This window comes from Callorhinus ursinus, unplaced genomic scaffold, assembly GCF_003265705.2.
Source record: "Callorhinus ursinus isolate GAN/ISIS: 27379988/994484 unplaced genomic scaffold, GSC_fseal_2.0 scaffold1, whole genome shotgun sequence".
Classification (NCBI taxonomy): Eukaryota; Metazoa; Chordata; class Mammalia; order Carnivora; family Otariidae; genus Callorhinus; species Callorhinus ursinus.
Genome location: NW_027397063.1, coordinates 50,433,747 through 50,459,954, shown reverse-complemented (window position 1 = coordinate 50,459,954; position 26,208 = coordinate 50,433,747). Strand labels below are relative to the sequence as shown.

General features: G+C 39.3%; 2 protein-coding genes across 13 annotated transcripts in view; one reads left to right on the top strand and one right to left on the bottom strand.

Moving 5' to 3' along the window:
• Nucleotides 1-26,208, bottom strand: part of SIDT1 (SID1 transmembrane family member 1) — a 90,427-nt gene that overhangs the window by 57,729 nt on the left and 6,490 nt on the right. For 11 of the 12 annotated variants that reach the window (XM_073893495.1, XM_073893508.1, XM_073893497.1 and 8 more), the window contains 2 exons: nt 5,586-5,701; nt 4,270-4,440 (listed from right to left, as the gene is read on the bottom strand). In XM_073893495.1, the coding sequence (XP_073749596.1) occupies nt 4,270-4,440; nt 5,586-5,701 (287 nt within the window). Of the gene's footprint in view, nt 1-4,269; nt 4,441-5,585; nt 5,702-26,208 lie in introns of those variants that run through there. The other variant, XM_073893510.1, reaches the window with a different exon arrangement.
• SPICE1 (spindle and centriole associated protein 1) overlaps nt 5,638-26,208 on the top strand; it is a 94,353-nt gene continuing 73,782 nt past the window's right edge. Inside the window, exon 1 of the mRNA XM_025874425.2 lies at nt 5,638-5,726. The gene's annotated coding sequence lies outside the window, so the exon portion shown is untranslated. The remainder of the gene's footprint in view (nt 5,727-26,208) is intronic.

Below are 26,208 nucleotides of genomic sequence, written 5' to 3'. Positions count from 1 at the left end.
AGATTCGGAGGACAGTTTTAAACACAAAGTGGAAATAGCATATTATTGTGGGAAGAGCTCAGAACTGGGAGTTAGAAGTAGAATCTAGTCCTGATTTTACTCTTTCCTAGATGTGGGTTTAGATAAGTCACTTAACCTCTCTGGGCATCTCCTTTGCTCATCTGTAAAAATGAGGTGAGTGGATTCAACTTCCAAAGTTCCTTTCATTCTTAAAATTCATGATTCTAGGGGAAAAAAAAATCCTGAAACATGTTTCACATAGCTTCTAGTCTGCCACTCAAAAATATACAACAGAAACTGCCATGTTAGGACTTTCGAGTTGATTTTTCAGTGTTTCTCTCAATACCTAGACTTCAGATCTCACCACAATCCCCAGCTCTTGCCCATTACCATCCTCTTCTGGATTTCTGGGTCACCAGCAAGGTTGGTGTGGGACAATCCAGAGCCAAGGAGGAAGAGATGCATATATATTTCAGTTACCATCTCTTCTCAGACTTACCTTATTCTCATCAAAGCCCTAGTAACTGTGCATTTTGAAATGCTCTGAATGTCTGGTTGCGGAGGTCAAGTCACATTATAAGAGGTGGAAACAGAAAACAATGTGAGCGAATAGATTTGCAGTTCTACTAGCATGCATATCATTCATTAACACTTGCACCGAGTTGTGACCTTATGATTTCAGTTTCACAGAATTCAGTTCTCCAAAGGGTCTAATTAGCCTCCCAGGAAAACCAGCTCTAGAATTCAAGTACACTGCCACCAGGTGACAGTGACAGGTCAAAGACACAGAGACCAATCAGTAAATGTGAGGCTTCTCCACAGTTAAAACTGCACTCTGTTCAAGTAATGTGCTGCCACCTCCTTCAAATGTATCACCATGAATTCTCATATTGTTTAATATCATAAATAGATTTAAGCATTAAAATAATTAAATGTAAGCACCATATTTAGAAATTGCTTAGAGGTAGTGGTTCTCAACTCTGGCTACACATTAGAATCACCTGGGAAACTTAAAAAATATATATATTCTAAGGCTCAAACCTCCCTCCTAGAAACTCTCACTTAATTGATCAGGGTAGAAAACTTTTTCTGCCTTTTTTTTCCCCCAGAGGTGGGAGTGAGGGGTTTTTTGCTCTTGAAATTATCATGTCACTTTTTTCTACACCAAAATTAGTGAAGGGACTTGGAAAAAATGCTGTTGACTACTTCTCCATCTTTCTAGCTATTCATTCATCCATCTGTCCATCCATCTGTATGGGTATACATTGCCAAGAGCTGCAGAGAAGACCAAGATAAATATTTGATTCCTACTAGCAACTCCACTGGCTACAGACTTCTTTATAAACTGCTTTAGAAAATTTAAGGTGAGCTTTATAATAGAACAAGACATTCTGATCAGAAAAATAAGCTGCAAAAAGTAATATATATTTTTAAATATAATAAAGATTTAAATATATTTGAATATTTAAATTTAATAAAATTTAAATATAATAAAAATATTCTGATTTTTTAAAAATTAAGCTTTCTATTGAAGTGTAACAAACATATAGAAAAAAACACAAGTCATAAGTATATATCTGAATGAATTCACCAGGTAAACAACCATATACTTCCTCTTTCCTCTCCAAAGTTATCACTATGCGGACTCGTAACATTACAGAATAGTTTTGCCTATTTTTAAACTTTGTATAAATGGAATCAAACAGTTATGTATTTCTTTTGTCTGGCTTCCTTTGCTTAACATTGTGTTTGTGAGATTTATCCATGTTGCCAGGTACAGCAATAGTTTGTACCTTTTTATTGTTGTGTAGTATTCCATTGGATGAATAGGACAATTATATATTTAGGACTTGGATTTATAATAAGTAGGAGTGAAATCACATTGTCAGTCTTTTCAAATTATAGAAACTGGTAGGTGTAGTGAAATCTCATTATAGTTTTAATTTGTGTTTCTGATAGCCAGTAAGATTGTGTTTGGGGGATCATTTTGGATACCTTCTTTGGTAAAGTGTCTGTTCAAATCTCTTGCCTATTTTTTTTCCAATGGGCTTGCCTTATTTATGTTTTTAAAAAACAGGTATAAAAATACTTCTAGTCATTTCAAATAATTGATTTGTGGTTTGGTTGATTTTGTCCATTGTTGATTTGTTCTCTATTTCATTGTTTTATGCTATTTCATTACTTCCTTTCACTTTCTTTGAGTTTTACTTCCTAACTTCTTTTTTTTTTTTTTAAAGATTTTATTTATTTATTTGACAGAGAAAGAGAGAGAGCACGAGAGCAGGAACACAAGCAGGGGGAGTGGAAGAGGGGGAAGCAGGCTTCCTGCCGAGCAGGGAGCCCAATATGGGACTCGATCCCAGGACCCTCGGATCATGACCTGAGCCGAAGGCAGACGCTTAATGACTGAGCCACCCAGGCACCTCCTAACTTCTTGAAATGGACACTTAACACACTGATTTTCAGCCAGTCTTCTTTTCTAACATATATATCTGAAACTATGCATTTTCCTCTAAGCAGTGCTTAGTTGCATCCCAGAAGTTTGGATATGTCATATTTTCATTATCATTCATTCAGAATACTTTCTAATTTTCATGGTAATTATTATTTTTTTGACTCATAAGTTATTTAGAAGTAGACTACTTAATTTCTAAACATTTGGGGGTTTTATAGACACCATTTTATAGTTGATTTCTGTCTCAATTCCATATACAGGATTTCAGTTCTTTTAAATTTATCAAGATATGCATTAGAACTTGGCAACCTTGGTAAATGTTGCATGTGCATTTGAAAAGGTTAAGCATTCTATCATTTTGAGATACAGTTTCCTAAGTACATTAGTTAGTTCAAGCTTGTTGATCATGTTCATCTGCTTTTTATATCTCAAAGGGCCAAATAGTAAACATTTTAGGCTTATAGGCCATAATGTCCCCATACCAACTACTCTATACTCAACTATAATAAAAAAATATATATATTTTTATTCCATTGGGTAAATATAAACATTGACTCCCCTTCTGAGACTCTTCACTCTCTGTTCCAAAGCTCTAGTGAGAGGTCTAGGTCAAAATTATTTTCTCAGTTTTTACTCCTGAGACTGCCTCATTTTTTCCTCAGAAAGCTTATTTGTTCCAGTGAAGCTGCGTCTGGACCTATGGGCACACAGACTTGGGTACACAAACTTGTGCACATGTGGGGGCTAGTCTCTACCCTCAGCAGTACCTAGACCCCTTGGTGCCGAGATTCTTGCCTATAAGAAACCAGAGCCACAGAAGGGTGGGTGATAATGGGGACAGCAGCCAAGAGCTTACCTGTTTTTTCTTATTGATTTGTAGGAGTTCTTTATATAGTCTGCTATGAACCCTTTATAGTTATATGTGCTGTCTTTTAGTCTATGGCTTGTCCTTTTGTTCTCTTACTGATACATTTTGATGAGTACAAATTCTAATTTTAATGAACCAATTTAATGATAGTTTCTTTTAAATTTTATTTAAAACACTGAGAGAGGACGAAGTGGTCTGAAGCCTTGAGAAGCCTTGATCTTAGAAGAGAATGGGGCAGAAAGTTCCTTGAACTGTCTGGCCTTATTAAGGAATGACCTTTCTGTTTAAATTTTCACACAGGTTTATGCAATATTTTACAAGAGTAACCTCTGGAAAAGAACAGATCTCTTGGAGACCATTCCCCCAACTGAATTTATTATATGTATGTCTAATACGAACAATTTGAGATGAGTTCAAAAACAACTGATTTTGTTTCAAAGGATGGTAGTGCAAGGAGAAGGAGGAAATAGTCATTAGTTGTTGCATAAGGGACAAAGCCATAAGACACTATTTTCTACCTGTATACATTCTTAACTTGGAAGGAGAAACCTGGACTAGCAGTAAGGACAAGAAAATAGGTTAAGGTCTTCCTCAGAAGAAAAATAAAACTTCCTTCAGGAGAGTGGTAGTGACGCATAATACAAAAGTACCCAGTCACCGGGGCCTCTTGCTTGGACTACAGGCAGGCAGGGTCCTCACACAGACCCCTGAAAATAGACATGCCTCTGAGGCTGGGCACTGTTCCCCTCTGCAGCAGTCCCTACTGCTTCCCTATTGCACAGATTACAGTCCTGTTGCCCACCTGTGAGCAGGACTGGTCAGAAGTTGCTAAGACAATATGCCAAGTGGCTAATTTCCTTCTTGAGTGCTGACTTGGCAGAAGGGAGACTGGACTGAGCATGTGCAGACAAATGAATTGAGAAAGGCCACAAGAGGTCCTGCTTACTGTAGCTGGAAGTGCGTGATCTTGGTAACCAGCAGTTTGTACTGGGCGCCCAGTGGAGCCATGGAGGTGACATCTACAATTACCAGTTGCTCCAGAGGTCCTGTTTCATTGGTTGCTTCTGAGGGACACAAGGTGCGGCTTACTTCCTGGTACTTGTAACTCCTCTGGTATCTGTAGCAGCCGATGGAAGGAAAAACAAGCAAGAATGAAAGAGAGACTTGGTGAACAAGCAAGGGAAAAAAAGCCAATCTTATTTCATTTCTCTCCAAATTTGTTTTCAAGTCCTTATGTTTTAAATTTCAGACTGGACCTATGATAGTGATTGAGTCTTGGGCATAGGCTTGTGTGATGTAATAACAGGGACTTGAGGACTCTTCAGTGCTGGCCAGTTCACTTTGATTGTGTCTATATTATGTCACACCACCTTCCTAATTCAATGAGAAAAAAAATACCAAATGTTGAAGGGGAAAATTGTGCTGATGAAACAATCAGTTGATTTCATATTTCCACTCTTTGAGCTTTTGCTAAATGGAACATAAAAAAAAAGCCCCAGAGCCCAAGTCAAGGCTATGAGAGTTACTATTTCAATCCTCAAATTACTCAGCCACTAAAAATGAGTTAATGCCATACTATGTACCTATGTCTGAATGCCTTCTGGTTTTTTTCTTAGTAGTGCAATAGTACCTTATACAGTTTCTCCTGCAAAAGTATAAACTACATGAGGGCAGGGATTTTGTTTTCCTCTCCCCCCACTGCTGTATCCCTAGTTTCTAGCACTTAGTAGCACTTAAATGCTATAGAATGAAGGATGCACACTCTGTGGGCATTTTGGAGAATGGAGGTATTACTCATTTACACTGACTCTTGAACCTAGCCCTGTCCTCAGTGGATGATCTACTAACCAAGAGCTACAGAATATTCTGGATAGAATTAAAAATGCTTAAAGTTCTTCCAGGTGCTACATATCTAGGTAGAGTGCTTATCTGAATTCAAAGAGTCAGGGTGCTTGGGTGGCTTAGTTGGTTGAGCATCTGACTCTTGATCTCAGCTCAGGTCTTGATTTCAGGGTTGTGAGTTCAAGCCCCACATTTGGCTCCATGCCCAGCATACTTAAAAGACAAAAAAAGAGGATGGAAACTGAACAGACTTGGACAGGTTGGGCTATGTGCTATGACCATTATTTGCACTAGGGATGCATATGATATCAACATTCCAAATGTCTGATTTCTCCTTTTACTAGGGAAAACACCAATTAAGGTCTAGGTCATTGAAAGAAAACAAATGTAGCGAAGTTGTCCAGGAGAAGATCCACTTACAGTCCTTGGAAGAGCAGAGGAACCTGCCAGGACAGCACCCCTTTCTGCTGGCGAACCATGACGAGGACTGGGTAGTTCTCTGAGGAACTATTCACATACACCCGAACAGCATTCACCTGTGAGCCAGGGCAGAGAGAGAAGGTAAGGCAAATCACACATGCACATACATGCACACACACACACACCCACAAACACACATCATAGCTGCCACCTGACGTGATCTTCAGTGAAACCAGATTCTGGAGGCTTCAAATGGCAGGCTGAGGAGTTCGAATTGGGCAGTCAATACAAGGTTTTGAGAATAAGCCCAGAACAGAAAAAGAAAGATATTGATATCTCTTCTCATTTGAATATAAATGGTAGATACAAACGTCTTCAAAACAAAACAAAACAAAACACAAAACCTACAAGCTCCTCAATTGCTGACAAATTTTCATTTTGGTTTGGAAAATTATTCTGTGCTTCAAACCAAAATGTTATTGCCATGTTTTATTAAAGCCTAGCAGATGGCCTGATGCTCCCCTAGCAACAGATACCACAGGGGCTGAGTATTCTTCTCTTTGTCCTACTCCAAGGCATAAATCAGTCCCTGACACAAAATGCTTTTCTATATCAGCAGCTCCATGGCTCCTTCTGAATACACAGATCAACCCCAAGGATTTAACACTTTCAAGGCTGTTTTAAAGACAGAAAATTGAACTGTGGCCCTGGATCTAGATGGTTCTGGTGTTTTCCTTCATTTTGTATAATACCATAGACTATATGGAAAGAACAAAATAGAAAAAAAGACATGTTAAGAAAGAAAAAGTAAAACCTGATCTTTCATATGAGATTTCCCCTCCTGCTGTACTAAAACCTTAGTATTCTCTTGAAAGCTTCTTTATTAGGGGCAAGAAATGAAACAAGAAAATCTTGCAGTTAAACCCTGAAAGATCTATACATGTTCAAAATGGAAACAGAGGAAACAGAACCACATGGATATCATATAATTACTATTTGGTTCTCTTATATCATTCTTCATTAAACCACTTTGCTTTTTTAATGTTGAAACAATCCAAGAGTAATTTATTAATTTGATAAGAAGCACTTGTTCACGAAGGGAACATTTTCTTGTGCCTAAACTCTACTATGCTGCAGCTGATAACTGCCAACACCCTACCTCTAGTGCAGACCTTTTCCCTAAGTTCTGGATGTTCCACTAGTACCTCAAATTCTACCTGTCAGAAATGGAATCTATCACTCTCTTCACTCTTAACTTTAATTTCTTCTGAATTTCCTTGCTTATTGAATGGCCTCACCAGGAAGCTATTCCATCTAATGAGAACCGTTAGATGAGAGTCATCCTTGATTCCTACTCCTTTAGCCTTCTCAGTCGATAGGTCATTGAGTTCTACTGCTTCTATGTCCTTCAAACTGTCCATATCCAGACCTTACCCTCTACCCACAATGATGTCCTCACCATTCTCATAGTTCATCTCCTCATTGACAGGACCTGATCCAGTCTTCTGATCCCCAGGGCTATGCCCCCTCAGATGTCAATTTCATCCGATAGGGCAAGGCCTTTAGCGGCTCTGGGAATTTTCAGATTTACTCTAATACCTGGACTTGCAATTGGCATCTTAAGTGGGGGGGGGGGTGGGCAGTCTTGTGGGACTGAGCCCTTAACCTATGAGATCTGATGCTAAAACCAGGTAGAACTGAACTGACTGCAGGACACCCACCTGGTGTCACAGAATTACTTGATGTGTAGAAAACCCACACATCTGGTATCAGAAGTGTCGAGTGTGAGCAGAAGAAAATGGAAGTGAGTTTTTCCTGTAGACAGCCACCAAGCATTTTTTTCATGTAGTCCAATTTATTATTTTTTTTTCTTGGACACTTCTTCCATTGCTCTTTAAAATAGAGATATAGGGACGCCTTGGTGGCTCAGTCGGTTAAGCATCTGCCTTCGGCTCAGGTCGTGATCCCAGGGTCCTGGGATCGAGTCCCGCATCAGGCTCCTCCTTGCCCAGTGAGGAACCTGCGTCTCCCTCTGCCTGCCATTCCCTCTGCTTGTGCGTGTGCTCTCTCTCTCTCTGACAAATAAATAAAATCTTAAAAAAAATAGAGATATCATTCACACACTGTACAACTCACTCTTAAAGGGTACAATTCAGTAGTTTTTAATATAATCACAGAGATGTACAACTATCACCACTATCTAATTCCAGAATATTTTCATCACTCCAGAAAGAAGCCCTGTACCCATTAGCAGTCATTCCTCATTCCTTCCTTCCCTTAATCCCTGGTAACCAGTAATCTTAATTTTGTCTCTGAATTTACCCATTCTGGACATTTCATACAAATGGAATAGCATATGCACTTTTGTATTTGGCTTATTTCACTTAGCATAATGTTTTCAAGATTCTTCCACGTTGTAGTTTTCTTTTTATTGCTAAATAATATTCCATTGTAGGCACTCACCACATTTGTTTATGTATTATTCAGTTTATGGACATTTTGGTTGTTGCCACTCTTTGGCTGTTACAAACAATGCTGCTTCGAACATTTATATACAAGTTTTGGTGTGAGTATGTTTTAAATTCTTTCGAGTGTATACCTAGGAGTAGAATTATTGCGGGACACGGTAACTCTGTGTTTAACTTTCTGAGGAACTGCCAAAACGTTTTCTAAAGAGATTCATCTTTTTACATTCTAGCAATTTACATTACTGGTAATATATAGGGGTTTCAATTTCCCCACATCCTTGTCAACACTTGATGCTGTCTTCTTGATTATTACAGTTCTAGTGGGTGTGAAGTGGTATCTTGTGAATCATACAGTATTTTAACCGTTTACCTGCCTGGCTCTTTTAGGGAGCTGTAAACTTCATCTTTGGTGTCCCTAGTGTTGACAAAACGCATTAGTTCAGAAGCAAGCTCACTTTTGCTGTTCATAATACAAACACTCACCAGCATTATGCAGCACGTGGTGTGAGAGCACCCTTGTAGTCTGGCTTAAATCTACAGCAATCAGAACTGAGGTAAAACCTAAGGAAAGCTGTGAACTAAGGCAAGCTTCCTCTTTAGCCTGTCTACTCTCTTTTCTTTACCTAGGAATGCAGCTTCCTTCTCCCTTCTTAAGTACTTAGTGCCAGAAGGGATTTCCCTCCATTTTGTTTCCCCACACTTTAAGAGAGTGATTCTCAAATGTTAGTGTGCTTTTTGGCATTCAAATCCTCAAGCCCACCCCTAGCATTTCTGATTCAGCAGATCAAGAAGAGAACCTAAAAATATGCATGCTTACCAAGCATGCTGCGGGGTTCTGATGCACATGGATTGGAGCCTGTACTTTGGGAAATACTGTTCCAACCGAACCAGCTAGTGGATGACCCCATTTGTCAGCAACTTGCCAACTGCCCATTATTATGAAGTGCACAACCATGACACCACCAAATGTCACGAGTATGTCTGGAAGCTGGTGTCTAATGGGGCTGAAACTGGGCTAGTAGGAAGGAGATCTGTAGGGAGCAGAACAGATATATCACCACCATATTACCCCACTCAATGCTCATTGCCACACCTAATTTTATTCCTTGTCTAGCTCTTATAATCCATTTACTTTTGTATTATTTAATAACAGTCTTACTAATTACAATAAAAACAAACTCAGAGATACTGACATAATAAATTGTAGAAAAATATATTAAAGTAGGAGATAGAAACACTGGGTGGTTTTTTTTGATACAAATAGATAATGCATTGCCCCCAGGAAAGGATAAAGAGTCCTGTTCAAATTTTGCTTTGCTTTTTCAGAGGCTAATGTGCAACTGAGAAAATTGGATTACATTTGCCACAGTGAAGTAAGCCCTGTAAAGGCAAAACTCAGTGAAGGACAGAGTATTGACCATGCATGATAGATCATGACACCTTGTAACAGACCATTCTTAAGAGCCAAGATTTTCCCTCCTGTGGCTTCTTCCTGTTGTCCTGAACACTTCATAGTCCCCCCGCCCTTGCCCGTGGGGGGATATGTTCCAAGACTGCCAGTGGTTGCCTGAAACTGCAGATGATACCAAACCCTATATATACCATATTTTTCCCACACATACATACCTATGATGAAGTTTAATTTATTCATTAGGCATAGTAAGGTATTAATAATAATACCTAATAATAAAATAGAATAAATGTTCTTGAATGTGGTCTCTCTCTCTCTCTCAAAATATCATACTGTACTCACCCTTCTTCTTGTGATGATGTGAGAGGCTAAAATGCTTATGTGATGAGATGAAGCAAGGTGACAGACGTAGGCATTGTGACGGAGTATTAGCCTACTTTTGACCTTCCGACCATATGTCAGAAGGAGGATCATCTGCTTCTGGGCTGTGGTTGTCCATGGGTAACTGAAATTGTGGAAAGTGAAACCAAGGATAAGGGATATATGACTGCTACACATCTATCTTATTTTCTTTCTATGTTTATTATAAGCAAGGAGTTGTGTTATAGATAAGAGAGAATTATTTAAGTACTCCCATTTCTGATATTATATAGATCACAATTATGAAAGGTCTTAAAGCTTCGAGACTCCCTTTTTAATCTGTTGGAATGTGTCAGTAGGGAAAAGTTCAAAATTATAACTAATATAATTCTGTTGCATAAAGAGGATGAAAATGAGTTTAATTTAAAATCTGGTTTGGTTTTGCTAAATTAATGAGACTGTAGGCTCTATTAGTTGGAACATCAGACTATAAATCAGAGATTATTGGCTTCCATTATTAAGCACAGCACTGTTTTCCCATGTGATCTTGAAAAACTGAGTCTCCCTATAAAATAGCTAAAATAGTATTTGCTTTTCCTAATATGCACAGTTTTAGTAACTGTGTTATGTTCACTAAGTGTATATCTTGGAAGTGTTCAGGTTATTTGGTCCTTCCTTCCTTCTCTCCCTCTTTCCACCCTTTCCTGCTACCCTTCCATGATCCTTCCATCATGCATCAAACATTCACTGAGTTAAGAGCTATGGGAGGTGCTGCGGGTACACTAAAGGCAACCCTGTCCTTGAGGAACTCACGATCTAGTCAGAGACAAATGATGTTATTACCAACAGCAAAATGTGATGATATTGTGGTAGCAACGTGAGCAAGTCCTGTGGGTACATAGAGGACAAAGTGGCTACCCATGTGGGGGAGTCAAGCAAAACAGCACAGAAGCTGGTCAGTCATTTCCCAAACTATAGTTAAGATGGACTTGTCCACATAGGTCCTGTCATTGCCTGCCTGGTGCATATGGCCTTGACTCATTAGAGAAACTTGTATCTGGGAAGGTGCTCAAGAAGGTCATCTAGTCCAAAGGTTCTATTTACAGACGAGGAGCCCAAGACACAGAGGTGATGTGACTTCCCCAAGGATACTCAGCTATGGCAGAATCATGACTGGAAACCAAGCTTCTTGCATCCCAGTTTGCACACAACGCTTGGTCAGATCATGCTATCACCACTATTTTGAATCCCTGACTCCACTGAACACCACTATGGATATAGGCTTCTCCTACTACTTCACTGTGAAATCAAGAAACTATATAAACACCATGAACGAAGGAGAGAGACAAGCCATAGAATAAGATATGTTACTTGTACAAAAAAACAGACAAAATATCAATATCTTGAATATGTAAGGAGTCCTTAAAACTCATTGAAAAACACAACCCAATAGAAAAATAGGTAACTGCAGAGATGACGAATGACCAAAGAACATGGGAAAAGATGTTCAGCTCTTTACACTCATCAGAAAGGTAAAACCTCAAAAGTATGACAATACCACATTTGCAAGGATACAGAGAAACAGGAACTCTTTCACATTGCTTATGAAAATGTTATTTAGTACAACCACTTCGGAGGGCAAGCTGGCAATCTCTACTAAAGCTGAAGATGAGTTCACATTACATTCCAGCATTTCCAATAAGTTTATACACAAAAAGAACTCTCTTACATATGCACTGGGAATGATGAACAAGAATGAAAGGAATAAGCTACAATATGGACTGATACAGATCACTCTGAAGAAGATAAATTGAAAAAAAGAGTAGGTTGCTGAAAGATACATACTGCATGATCTCATTTACATAAACTTTGTAAACAAGCAAACCAAAACTATCCATCTATCTATCATCCATCTGTAGTAAAATATACATACACAGAAGTGATAAACACCAAACTGAAGATAATCGTTTTCAAAAGCTTTGAACGATCTGAGACTTTACTCCAGTTGCCACAGTTTCATTGATCCTGATGGAAGACAGACTTCTTGGGTTAGGGACAAAGGACTTTATTCCTCTTGTCACAGCAAGCAGCTTGAGCATCAGCATGTTTGCATCAGTTCCTCTTGCTGCCAAATACCATGAAGGTGATGTGAATGGGCCCAGATAGCTGCCTACATACATACAGTGGGTTGCAAGACAGAAGAGCAACCATGAGCTTAGGGAACACATATCTTTTATAATGGGCAGTAAACCTGCCTTACTTTTGCTCCAGAGAGGGATGCTGTCTCTATCATCTGAGGCTGCTTGCTATACAAATATTCTTAAAACGATAGTATTAGAAAAAAAATTCAGTCAGTGTCTTCCTATAAGATGTGCAGGAATCAAGAGACCCATGAAAAACTATCTCCCCAAAATGGTTACTTTGGGGGATGAAGGACATCCCAGGACAGTCTAGATTCTAGCTACTTTAGGAAGAACTTTGTTCATTCAATAAATATTTGGAGCACTGGGTGTTATACGCAGACAATGAATCATGGATCACTACATCAAAAACTAGTGATGTAATAATGTATGGTGACTAACATAAAATAATAAAATAAAAAAAAATAGAAACAAGAGAAAAAAAAGAAAAAAAATATTTGGCTCCCTATCCTGTGCCAGGCATTTTTCTGGCACAGGAGATATATTACTAAGCTATGTGGACAGAGTCTGCCCTCACTGAGATCACAGGTTTGCACATGATATGCCAATTAAATAAGGAATTACGTTAACATTCAAGTTCCTGTGGCAATGCATGGCATAGGGTGGGGGCAAATAGGGAATTCTAACTGTCTTTTTGTTTCTTAAGCTGAGTAGTGGGTACATAGGGGTTTGTTACATTATTTTCTATACTTGTTTATATATCTAAAATATTACATTATAATAACAAAAAGGAAGCCATGATGCACTGGCCTTTCTGTTTTGCCCATTTCTGAGTGACAACCCTCATTTTGTGTAGTCTTTTTGTTGTTCAGGGATGTGGCAAACACTTAGTTTCCGAAACACTCTTATTGCTCTCCTGGTTTATTTTGCTATAGTCTATCCTTATTTTGGTGCTTGACGGGCTTATGCTAACTTCATCGATTACAATCTCTCTTTCCCTCTCTCCTTCTCTCCCCCTCTCTCTCGGCCAGCAGGAGGACTTTGTGTTGTCTTTGGTCTACTTAACAAGGCTCATATCCCCACTGCTCTACCCAGAAAAGAAATATGGTCAGGGACCCAGATGAAACTAGTACTGCACTGAACAGTAAGGTACTAGTCTAGATTCTGCATTAGGTATATTAGTTTCCTAGGGCTGCCATAACAAAGTACCACAAACTGGGTGGCTTAAAACAACAGAAATGTATTCTCTCACAGTTCTGGAGGCCAGAAGTCTGAAATCAAGATGACAGCCAGGCCACATTTCCTCTGGAATTCTGGATAGAGTCCTTTCTTGCCTCTTCTTAGTTTTTGGTGGTAATCATCAATGCTTAGTACTCCTTGGCTTACAACTGCATCACTCCAATCTCTGCCTGTTGTCGCATGGTGTTCTCTCTGTGTGTCTCTGTTTCACATACTGATCTCCTTTCTGTGCATGTCTGTATCCAAATTTTCCTCTTCTTATAAGGACTTCAGTCACACTGGATTAGGGCCCACCTTAATGACCTCATCATCTTAGCTTGATTACAGCTGCAAAGACTCTACTTCCAAATAAGGCCACATTCATAGATTTCAGGGATTAGGATTTCAACATATATTTTGGGTGAACATAAATCAACCTGAACAACATTAGATTTTAAGCACTAAAGTCATTCTCCTAGACTCTAAACCTCTCCCAGACCATCACCTTACCTCCAACTTGTACCCACCTGCCAAGACCCTTCTTGTTGAGTGAAGCAGGCCTGCTGGGAGGGTCCATTATGTGACATTGTAGGAAAACAGCTGTCCCTAAGCAAAGGGGCCTTGCAGTTCTGAATCCCTTTCTTATTAGAGGCTAGAAAGTCCTATTAAATGAAGCATTCATCCCCCAATTTTCATAACTACTGTAAGGAATGGAGTTAGTTCAATCACAGGTTTTACCTTTTTTTTTTTTAAAGAGATAAGCATTAAAATAATTCCTATAGTTATTGATGTAACTGTTTAAAATTCCCTCTGCCTGGGACGCCTGGGTGGCTCAGTCAGTTAAGTGTCTGCCTTCAGCTCAGGTCATCATCCCAGGGCCCTGGGATCGAGTCCCACATCCGGCTCCCTGCTCAGTGGGGAGGCTGCTTCTCTCTCTGCCTGCCGCTCCCCCTGCTTGTAGTCTCATATTCTCTTGCTCTCTCTCTCTCTCTCTGGCAAATAAATAAATAAACTCCTAAAAAAAAAATAAAAAAACAAAATTCTCTCTGCCTGATTTGGCCTTAGAAAACCACCGTCTGTAAATTTACACCATAATGAAGAAAACTATGTAGACCTAGATTTTATGTCTGGCACTAACACTACACTATCTGGGTGACCTTGGACAAATATCTTAAATTCTCTGGATGTCCATTTCCTCAACTGTAGAATGGGAATAGTAACACCCAGACTACCCACCACCACCCAGACTACAGGCAACAGTACTCTGTGACCTGCAGAGCACCAGGCAGAGTGGAAGGCAGAGCTGTCCCACCTGCACTTGGGGTTGGGTGGTGGTTTTCCACTGGCACACATTCACCAATGAATCAGTTGTTGACTGTTTTCCACGTGTGGAGACACACTTAGAAGCCCAACCGCCCCTGGCAAAGGAGAAGGTTATATGGTTCATCTCACATAGGATATTAATTTCCTTTCACAGTTTGGCTCACAGCTTTCCTGGAACAGCTCATTCATCTTGTTGAAAAGAGCAGTTTACCCCTTGGGAGCTATTTATTCCCTATACTTTTAGATACTCAGCATTTTGCATTCCAGGCACTTTTCTAAGAAGCATGCTTCAACTCACCAATTTCATTATACACACAAATATATCCATATAAACTTTCCTCTTTAGGTTTATGATTTAAGTTTTATATTAAACATTTCAATTCCAATAAAAACATGGGCAAACATTAAAGAGAGGTATAATAATCGGCAGGCCAGTAGTATAGAACGAGATGCAGTCTAGATTCCAGCTGCTTTGTGATGAACTTTGTTCATTCACTAAATATTTGACTCCCTATCCTGTGCCATGCATTGTTCTGGCACGAGGGATATAGTACTAAGCTATGTGGACATAGTCTGCCTTCACTGAGATCACAGGTTTGCCCACGGAATGCCAATTAAGCAATTGCATTAATATTTAAGTTCCTGTGCCAGTGCATGTCATAGATTTTCAGGGTGAATATTTTCCCAAAGGATGAGTAAGAGTTAACCAGAAAAATGCAGAGCAGAACAAGAGAAATATCCAAACAGAAGGAACAGTGTAGTAGACACAGGGAAGGAGGGAGAGAGGGAGAAATGAGAGGGAAGGCAAGAAGGAAGTTTGAAGGATTACGAGAAAATCAGTTTGGCTGAAGTTGAAGGTTCGTGAAGGACCATTGTAGGTCCTGAGGAGTCTTAAAGTCACATGAGAGAGGTTGGGGCTTTACTCTAAGAGCAACAGAAAGCCTCTGGAGGGTTTTAAGTGCCATTGCCCCATTGCCATGGCCATAGCTGGAAACCAATGTCACCTCTGTTGCCACTAACAGATGCTTCTCCACATCACTGGCTCCCCAGTCCACAAGCCTGAGAAAGGCAGATGTGATTGGTAGCACCGAGGCCACGTGCCATGGCTGAATTTGGGGTTAGTGTGTGTCTGTGTGTGTGTATAAGAAGGGGCTGCTATTCTACGTCTGTATAAGAAGGCGCTCTACTGAGATGCCCTTCAACAGATGAATGGATAAAGAAGATGTGGTCCATATGTACAATGGACTACTACTCAGCCATCAGAAAGGATGAATACCCAACTTTTACATCAACATGGATGGGACTGGAGGAGATGATGCTAAGTGAAATAAGTCAAGCAGAGAAAGTCAATTATCACATGGCTGTACTTATTTGTGGAACGTAAGGAATAGCACAGAGGACATTAGGAGAAGGAAGGGAAAAATGAAGGGGGGGAATCACAGGGAGAGATGAATCATGAGAGACTATGGCCTCTGAGAAACAAACAGGATTTTAGAGGAGAGGGGGTGGGGGATGGGTTAGCCGGTGATGGGTATTAAGGAGGGCACGTACTGCATGGAGCACTGGTTGTTATACGAAAACAATGGATCGTGGTTCACCACATCAAAAACTAATGATGTATTGTATGGTGACTAACATAACATAATAAAATTAAAAAAAAAAAAAAAGAAGGCGCTCTAGCTCCAGTGAAGGCTCATAGAATGAGGAATTCCCCCAGACATACAGGAATGGAGCTCAAATGTTAGGCAGTCAAAACATGGTCAAGTTCTACTACACCTGGAAAGCCTTTTACATGCAACACCAAGACTAGTCTACAAATCAAGTGTTCCATAGAACACACTTAGGGAAATGCTGTCCTCCATATTTTCTTCACAAGAACAGGTGTCAAGTCAAGTCTATCCTGAAGACCCTAACTTAACCTGATCTCACCATTTAACACTCATAAAACTTATGGACTACACTACCCAATTTTATACTCCATTATATAATTTTTTTCATGTTTTGTAATAGTTGTTCATTGTTCCATGCATTTGTCTTTGTCTCTCTCGGAGGATTTTATCTGTGACATATTTGGAATCCAGCATGTATCTAACACTTGGTACATACGCTACAAATATTTACTGTTATTATGTGAGTGGAGCTAGTTCAGCTAAGCTTGTAGCTTTCAACAAGCCCTAAGAAAGCACCCCCAGGATGTTGGGGAAGTGGCTGTTCTTAATTCTTCGGCATTATTTCTACAAATATTTCTTTCTCCCCATTTGTTTTCTTCTTATGGGCCCCCTATTATGTTGACATCATAACCAGGTCTGCCCTCCCAATTTCTTAATTTTTCTGTTGATATCCTGTATCTCTTTAGGTAGATCCTCCAGTTTTCTAATCCACTGTTCATTCTAACATCCAACCCATTGCTGAGGTCTTTATGTAAACAGTGTTATTTTTAACTCTGAGATTTCCAGTTGGCTCATCTTTATAACAGTAACCTGGTCATTTTAATGAAGCCCTTCTATCCAAAATTCTCCCACAATTCTTTCACTTTGCTTATTTTAAGTCTTATTCTTCCTGTTTATTAGTTGGGCTACATTGGGAAAGGCTGTCCAGTTTGATTTCTCTCATGTAGCTTCATTCTGCAGATGTGTTGTTATTTTCTCCTGTGAGCTTGAACCCCTGGGGGTGTCAGCTACCTGGAGTAGTACTGAGACCCTCAGAGGGGAGGTGCTAAATGTGGGGAAGGTCCAGAGTAGAAAGAGGGGCTGGAAGGAAAGCCCCTTAAGGCGGACAACCTCTGAGTTGACCACACTCCTTTTCACACCCACACAGGGGTCCAGTCTGCCCCCACATCTAATTTTACTTCTACCCCCCTCCTCCCACCCACACACTGTTTTTGCTCCATTGTAATCTGCTGGCCTATGCCTTGTAAAGGGGGTGGTGGGGAAGGAGGTAATGCTCAGAGTTGGCAGGTCGACAGGCACAGAGGTTATCCTATGCACTCCAGCAGGCCCTCACAGACGTGAGCCCACATTGCCCAGCCAGCCCTGGGCTGGTGCTGCTGGTTTTTGCCCTCACAAGGGCGATAAGGCAGGGCAGGTGGCAATCCACCTAGGCCAGACTGAAGGAGGCAAAAAAGTACAGCAAAAAAGCTCTCCTCTAACCTATTCCTTACCAGTGGCCTCTTAAATTGTGGGCTGCCATTTACCTCTCACTTCAAATGGCTACCCAGGGTTTCTCACAGATTTTGCATTAGTTCCTCCATCCCATGACCTTCCTCTGGCCTTAGGCATGTCCAGGCTTAGTTTCGGGGAGACAGCCAGCTGCTATGTTGGTTCCTCATCCTCTCAGGTATTGGGGTCTGCTCGTCTTCTCTGCCTGATTCCTTTTCTCCTTTACCTTTCCTGTCTTTTTCTCCCTATCTCCCACCTACACTCCCTTTCCTTACAATTCCTTCACTCTGGAGTATAAGTGGAGGGGCTTGAAGAGGGAAAAGTAATTATTTTATGGTTTGAGGCAGAATTCAAGGATCCACTCCTTAGATTTTATTTATATGCTGAGTGATCCCACTGCAGGCAAGTTTCTTCTAGAGCTATTCTGAGGCCTAGTTAATTAACACTCTGAAGCTGGGAAGGCACTAGAAAATTAGTTATGACTGTCAGAGTTATGATGTGCCACTTATCACCAATTTTTTCTGTAGTTGTATTTATTGACAGACCAGTGCCATTTATAGTTTTAAATGAGTGTTGTCGGGATAGAAGTATTACTTACAGGAAACTGATTTCTAAACAAGACTAAACTGATCGTCTGCAAACATCTTCCTCTTCAAAATCCTAAAGGAAAATATCTTGAGATGAACAGAAGAAGCCTCAGGAAAGGCCACATTTAAGAGACTAAACTATTTCCAATTATGGAGTAAACATGGTGGCAGAGATGCTATATACTACTCTAATTCTTCTCTGACACTCAGATTAGATGTTCCTCTTTAATGGGCATAGATAGAAGGCTCTAGCACCCTTTTTCCTCCCTGTCACATCTTGGTCCCTGACGGCCAATGTCTGCATCCATACAGCTGTCTTTGAACAAATGCCCTGGCTTGAGAAGACCCCATGAGGACTTCTGGTGGAGCTGACCTGGGGGCTACCCAGCATTCAAATCCTTTATATGTTTTAGAGGAATTTCCTCCAGTCCACTAAACTGGGTGAGTTTTGTGGGAGGCAAGGCAGCTGATGGATGCCAAAGGAGTCAGATATATGATTTGTGCTCGGATAGTTGGACACTTCCACTTGGTACTTTCAGTGGTGATTACACGATACAAGGATGAAGGGAGAGTTTAGAATTCACTGGCAATGCTGACAACGGTAGGGTCCATGGCAGCAGGGTCCAGGGGTTACCATATCTAATGGCAGAGGAGGTGGTGCTTCCCAGGTGGGCAAATGGTCTTGACAAAACCATTCTGCAGCATGACTGTTGCCATAATTTCCTGTGGCTTAGTCTCTGTTGGTCCCTCATCATAGTCTGAGCCTGGCAACTCAGGTTTGTGAGCAACCCAATATCCTTCTAATAAATTACTTTTTTGCTTAAGTTAGCCGGTTGATCTCTGTTGCTTGCAACTAAGAACTTTGCCTGATCCCACACCCTCTTTCTTTTCCTACTTCACTCATAGCCCATAGCTATTTTGGAGCCTAACTGTCCATAGCCTCCCCAGACCATCTCTGCATACCCAGGCTTCATTCTGTTTGCCTCTCTCCTTATCCCCCACTTTTTGTCCTTTTAATACCCAGATAAATACTGTGTTTGTCCTAGAAAGTTGTAATTGCTCTACTCTGGTGAAGATGGTATGGGGAGAGAGCAGGGACAAATATAGGATTTCTTTTTGCAAATACTGGAAAGGACGAAGAAAAATTAAGTATTTTCATGTCAATTTTTAATATATGCTTCCAGTTTAGATAATTAAAATAACTGAGTCAATTTGTCTACAATAGGGCAGTTAAATCTAGAGGGACAGAAACAGTTGGTTAATCCTGTTTTCTATGGCTTATCTTCCTGGTTGTTTAATGGAGATCCAGAAATACCAGTTCTCAGGATTAATTTTTTTTTTATTATGTTCTCAGGATTAATGCTGTCTTCTAGTGACACATAGGCTAACTGCTTGGGTCTCCAAGCTGCCTGGTGCCTGTCACAAAGGAACCCAGCATTGATGAAAATAAAGCATAAAAGAGATGATGATTGGCCCTCTGGGTCCACAGGGGGTCCAAGTAAGATCATGGTTGGTGGGTGGCTGTGGCTCTGTGAAATACTGAAGCAAATGTGCTAACTTCTCAGTTTTATTTAGTGTCAACCCTGCTGACCTGACTCACACAGACAAATGGATACCTGGACAATTCCTGGGGGGAAGAACAAAGATGAAAACCTCCTGCGTAGATTTTCAGTAACTGTAAAGGAAAATGTAAAGGATCATGTAAAGTGTGATCGAATGATCTGACTGAAAGTGTGACTGTCATATTTTAAATTATTTTTTATTGTTTATTGTAAGTATACAGATGTGCTCTTGTGGGAGGGAGAGTGGTTTAGTTGAAATATCCTGAGGGAATATCCTCAGGAACCGGAGTTATGTTCCTGGCTTTGCTTCAAGCTAGTTACATGATTTGGGACAAATAATTTATTTCACTGGCTTCTAGTTTTCTTTCCTCTTAAGTGATAAGAGACTGGGTGATTAAAATGTTGTTTTAGCTCTTAAGTTAAAAATACAGTTATCCCTTTCCATCCCAGTGGTTTCAAGAGATGTTTTACATGTTTCTTTTAGGGATAGAAAAAAGAACAGAAAATGCAAGCCCAATTACAATTCTGTAGCTAAACAGACTTGACAAGAAAATCTTGTTGCCATGAATAAAGGAAATAATGGCACACACGAAGTCAACACAAATATAGGCTGACTTCCCAAATAGCATATGTTCTTCATCCTCCACCGTTGGTATTATTAAAATTCTATAGCATAACTTTAAAAATCCGGAGACCAGCTCTTTAGTAACTGAGATTACCCATCATGGCTTTGAATCAGGAAGTATGGAAAAAAAAACATGTTGCCTGAAATGAAGAAGAAGGAATGTCTTTGCCAGTAGCAAAACCTCCAACAACCTGAGGAGATCAACCAAAGAGGAAGAAACATGATGGGTCAACAGTTCATAAAAGGTCTGAAAGACAAAAAGGATGTGAGAATCAGAGAGATATCAGATACACAGAAAAAACTAGCCAAAAGAGAATGGTAGAGGTTAGAAGTGGTGGCAGTACTATGGAAGGTTGGAAATAGTGATAACAATGAGCTCCAGGTACGGAGCTGCTTCAGACTCTGTGGTCCAAGGTGGGCTATAAACGCACACACACACACACATGACACTGTAATACTAAAAACACAGGGGTGGTCTTTTCAACAAATCGTGCTGGAATGATTGGACATTATATGCTATATACAGAGACTTTATACCTTCACAAAGTTAACCTACAATGGATCATAAACCTAAATGTAAAATTCAAAGCTATAAAATTTTCAGAAGATAACACAGGAGAAAATCTAGGTGACCTTAGACTTGGTGACAACTTTTTATTTTAATTAACTAATTAATTTGACAGAGAGAGAGCCGAGTGTTGGGGCAGGGGCAGGTAGGAGGGGGAAGAGGCGGAGGGAGAGGGAGAGAGAGAATCCCAGGCAGGCTCCACTCCCAGCGTGGAGTCCAACATAGGCCTGCATGTCATGACCCTGAGATCATGACCCCGAGATCATGACCTGAGCAAAATCAAGAGTCAGATGCTTAACCGACTGAGCCACCCAGGAGCCCCTTTAAATACAACACCAAGGCATGATTCATGAAAAATAATTGGTAAGTAGTACTTTCTTAAATTAAAGATGTCTGCTCTGTTAAAAAAAACTATTAAGTGAATAAGAAGATAGGGCACAAACAAGGAGAAAATATTTGCAAAACCCTTATCTGATAAAAGACTGGTATCCAAAATCCACAAAGAATTCTTAAAACTGAACAATAAGGAAACAAACAATTCAATTAAAAAATGAGCAAAAGATCTGAACAAATACCTCACCAAAGAAGATATACAGGTGGCAAATAAGCATATGAAAAGATGCTAATATGCTCTTAGGAAACTGCAAATTAAAACAATGAAAGATCACTATACCCCTAATAGAATGGCTAAAATGCAAAGCACTGACAATACCAGATGCAAATGAAGATGTAGAGCAACAAGGATACTCTCATTGCTGGTGGGAGTACAAAATGGTGCAGTCACTTTGGAAGGCAGTTTGACAGTTTCTAACAAAGCTAAACATACTCTTACCACAGGACCCAGGAATTAAGCTCCTTGGGTAAATACCCAAAGGAGTGGAAAACTTATGTCTGTACAAAAGTCTGCACACAAATGTTTATAGCAGCTTTCTTCATAATTGCCAAAAATTGTAAGCAACCAAGATATCCTTCAGTAGGTGAATGGATAAATGGACTGTGGCACATCCAAACAAGAGCATATTATTCAACACTAAAAAGAAATAAGCTATTGAGCTCTGAAAAAAAAAACACAAAAAACCATGAAGGAACTTTAAATGCATATTGCTAAGTGAAAGAAGCAAGTCTGAAAAGGCTACATACAGTATGATTCCAAGTATACGACGTTCTGGAAAAGGCAAAACTAGAGAGACAGTAAAAAAAAAAGCCATTTCCAGGATTTGAGGGAAAGAGGGAGAGGTGAATAGGAGAAGCACGGGGGATTTTTACAGGGATGAAATAAATTATTCTGTATAATCCACTGTAATGGTGGATACATTATGCATTTCTCAAAACCTATGGAACCATATAACATCAAGAGTGAACCATAAACTGAACTTCAGTAAATAATAAAGATCAATGCAACACCAATGTTGTATCAATATTGGTCCATCATTAGTGTAGCACACTAATGCAAGATGTTAATAATTAATTATACATAAAAATAAATTAATGCTTAATTTTTTGTAAACCCAAAACTTCTCTGAAAAATAGAGTCTATTTTAAAAAAAATATAAAGGAAGAGTGAGGAAGCAGACAAAGCTGAAAAACGTTTGTGTCCCAGGATAGGCAGAGGGAAGGGCAAACCTTTACACTCTTAATGGTCCAATCGACTGTAAGACTACAGGTAGCCAGAGGATGCTTTTATTCAGGATTACATGCTACTTGATGATAGTAGATAAACTTTAGTTTTGCCACCATTTTCAGAAATAAAATATTTTATTTAAACACTTATGAGTTTAACCAAAACCAGTGATCTATACCTTTAAATAAACCAATACTTTCATAATTACATATAGACACCCCTGGCCAGCCTTGGGATCACCTGAAGAAGACTGGGTCCCAAATAAACTTCCTTAAAATTATGGGCTGAGAACTAGCTCTTAAAAAGCTTTTCAGTGGAACAGAGAGAAAATTTACCAGTTCTTAGGAGTTATGACAGGGAAATGGATTCTGATAGCCATCGTATCAGAAAAGAAGGCTTATATTCAACTTTCTTTGAATGCATTTTTCAATATAAGATACCTTCAAACCAGTTTTACTCTTCTTATTCAACCCATTGAAAAATTGCCTGTTTAATTTTGTGCAAAATCAACACCTGCATGTCCTTCTTCCTAATAGCAAAATCAATTTGTCTATTGTCACCTCAAATAAACTGAGAGGATGAGACAAATGAGAATTTGAAGTAATTAATTACTATAGCAAATTATTCGAATTAATTTTATTATTAATAACATCTAATATATAACCTACATTTGCTATATGACACTCCGCTTTGTTTTTCTCTCTCCAGGAATGGAGCACTATCTTTTGACAGGTAAATCAATTGCTTCTCCCATATAAACAATTTTTACACATGTTCTTAGAAATTTATTATATATGAAAACCAAAGGATCTTAAGACTGAGGAAGTGTTAAGTCCAATAGTTGTTCTTTCTGCTGACCTTAGCTTTTAAGCAGAATACAGGTCCTTAGGTTTTGGCTTGCATAGCAACTAATGTACTGAAAAAAAACCCTCAAACTTTCCATTTTCACAATATCCTAGAAAAGAAAATAAACAATATTCAAAAATGTATTTTTTTTAGGAAAATAAAAAGGACTATGATTTTATTGCCTGGCAGCACTGTAGTATGTTTGATATTTTCCTTACAAATAAGCAGAAAGAATGGTGAGGCCCCAATTCGAATAGCTCATTAGATGTACCTTTAAATCATTAACGCACCATCTTGGTGTGTTGACATGGAACTTCAGTTAGCTCCAGAGTTAAACAATGTAGGAAGAGCTGGCTAACGAACTCTGGGTGCTGCGTGGCAACATGTAATAATATCAACCCGTTTGAAAGGAAGAAAGAAATACTGGTATCTTCTTGCAGCACAGAAGTTTCATGGTATCACAGGTATCAAGTCCCTGGTCTTTTAGATTCAAGCCAACAGTGAGAAACGATGTTGGGGATACTTCAGGTAACGTGTGGAAAACCAAAGAGGGAAAGAAAGGAAGACTGAAAAATCCCTACTTTTTTTTTGCTTTTTAAAAAATTTAAATTCAATTAGCCAACATATAGTACATCATTAGTTTCAGATGTAGAGTTCAGTGCCTCATCAGTTGCATCTAACACCCAATGCTCATCACATCACATGTCCTCCTTACTGCCCATCACCCAGTTACCCCATCTCCCCACCCATCTCCCCTCTAGCAACCCTCAGTTTGTTTCCTAAAGTTAAGAGTCTCTCATGGTTTGTCTCCCTCTCTGATTTCTTCCCATTCAATTTTCTCTCCCTTCCCCTATGATCCTCTGTGCTGTTTCTTATATTCCACATGAGTGAAAATCCCTACATATTGTATCAAATACTTAAAATACCCCCACAGAAAGGAGTATCACAGCAGTAAAATCAAAACAAAACAAAATAACAACCAAAAACTAAACCCAACACTATAGCAAGCCTATTGCCATGGCACTCAGGAAGAAACAAAAGGAATATGAGAGAGAAACAAGACGGTTGGAATACAAGCTCAGCACATGTGGCAAAGTGGGAACAAAGCAAGATGAAACAGAACAAAAACACTTCCAGGCAGTGAAGAGCCCTATGGGAAGCATCTCAAAAGAAACAAAACAAAACAAACAAAAAAAAGAGTTGTTTTTCAGAAACAATAATTTAAAGTTTCATTTATTTGCTTTTATGAGATAAGGAGTTACAAATGACCTTTTTGGCAAGACATTTCTTCTACTTGTCTATAATCAAGAAAAAGATTAGGGGCACCTGGGTGGCTCAGTTGGTAGAGTGCGTGACTCCCGACCTCAGGGCTGTGGGTTTAAGCTCCATATTGGGCATAGAGCTTACTTAAAAAAAATAAAATAAAGTTGTACACAAGTATGATATTCTTCAATTACATGTAAAAATTACAATCTTGCATGTGGTAAAAACAAAAAAAGAGTGTAAAAACCAAAAAAAGTACTGAACTTTTGTGCTTGAATAAAGATAAAAAATGTGGAGAAAATAAACTTGGGGGGGGGAATAGGATTTGCTGCAGGTACACAGGTTGTTAAAGTGATAAAAATACACATCTTCTGGAGCTCCACCCAGTGTTCTTCCCCAATACTGCTCAGCCTCTTGGTTTTTTGTTGTCTTTGCCTTAGGAGAGTAAAACATGGTTCTTGTGAAATACTCAGAAAATACAGAAAAGTACAGAAAAGACCATTAAAATTTTCCATAATCTTACCACCCAGAGACAATGTAAAGTTCATTATATTTCAGAAGCCCCTAATAAAAACCTACAAAAAAATACACTGAGAACTCCATAGTCCAAGATTTGAAATGGATAAAATTATGAACCTGAATTCAGACACTTGGATAGTCTAGCCTCAGTAATTGCTGATGTAATTTATTTCACTATTTTGGCTTTCAGTTTCTCATGAATAAAAAAATAATGATAGGCTTATCCTTTTAACTGTGAATTTAAAACTGAGGATTACTATACTTATTAAATGGTCTAGAGGCAGAGCTGCCTCTCTAGATGATCTGGATAATAGGTTGCAATAGATGCCCTAGATGATAACTGATGACATCATCTTCCCTTGTGATTCCCTAAAAGCCACAGAAATATTATTATTTCTCTAGTGATGCGGAGATGCAATTCTGCACCCCCAGTTACAATATGTGTTTTTTCTCACACCACCAAGAGATTCTCAGACCTTAACTGGGTGTCCCATAATTCAATTCAATTCTAACACTTTCTACTTGGAGATAGCATCAGATCTCACAGATTAAGGATTCAGTTCTATAAGACTCCCCCCCCCCCACTTCTTCCTGCTTTCAGATGCCAATCAAAGAGTCCAGGTTGGGGGTATCTGGCTGGCTCAGTCAGAAGAGCATGGAACTCTTGATCTCTGGGTTGTGAGTTTGAGCCCCAGGTTGGGTTAGAGATTACTTAATAAATAAATAAACAAACTAAAAAAAAAAGTCCAGGTCATCACCTGACAACAGCTATAGATCAGAGGTTCCAAAAACATCCTCCTTGGATTCAATTAATTTACTAGAGTAGAAAGAGGAAGACTCCATAAAATGGGGGAGAGGACCTATGAATTTCTTAGAAAGAAAATCACATTTTGATCACTTCACAAAGATAAGAGAAGAAAGACAGGAAAGCTATCCAGGTCTATCTTTCCCTG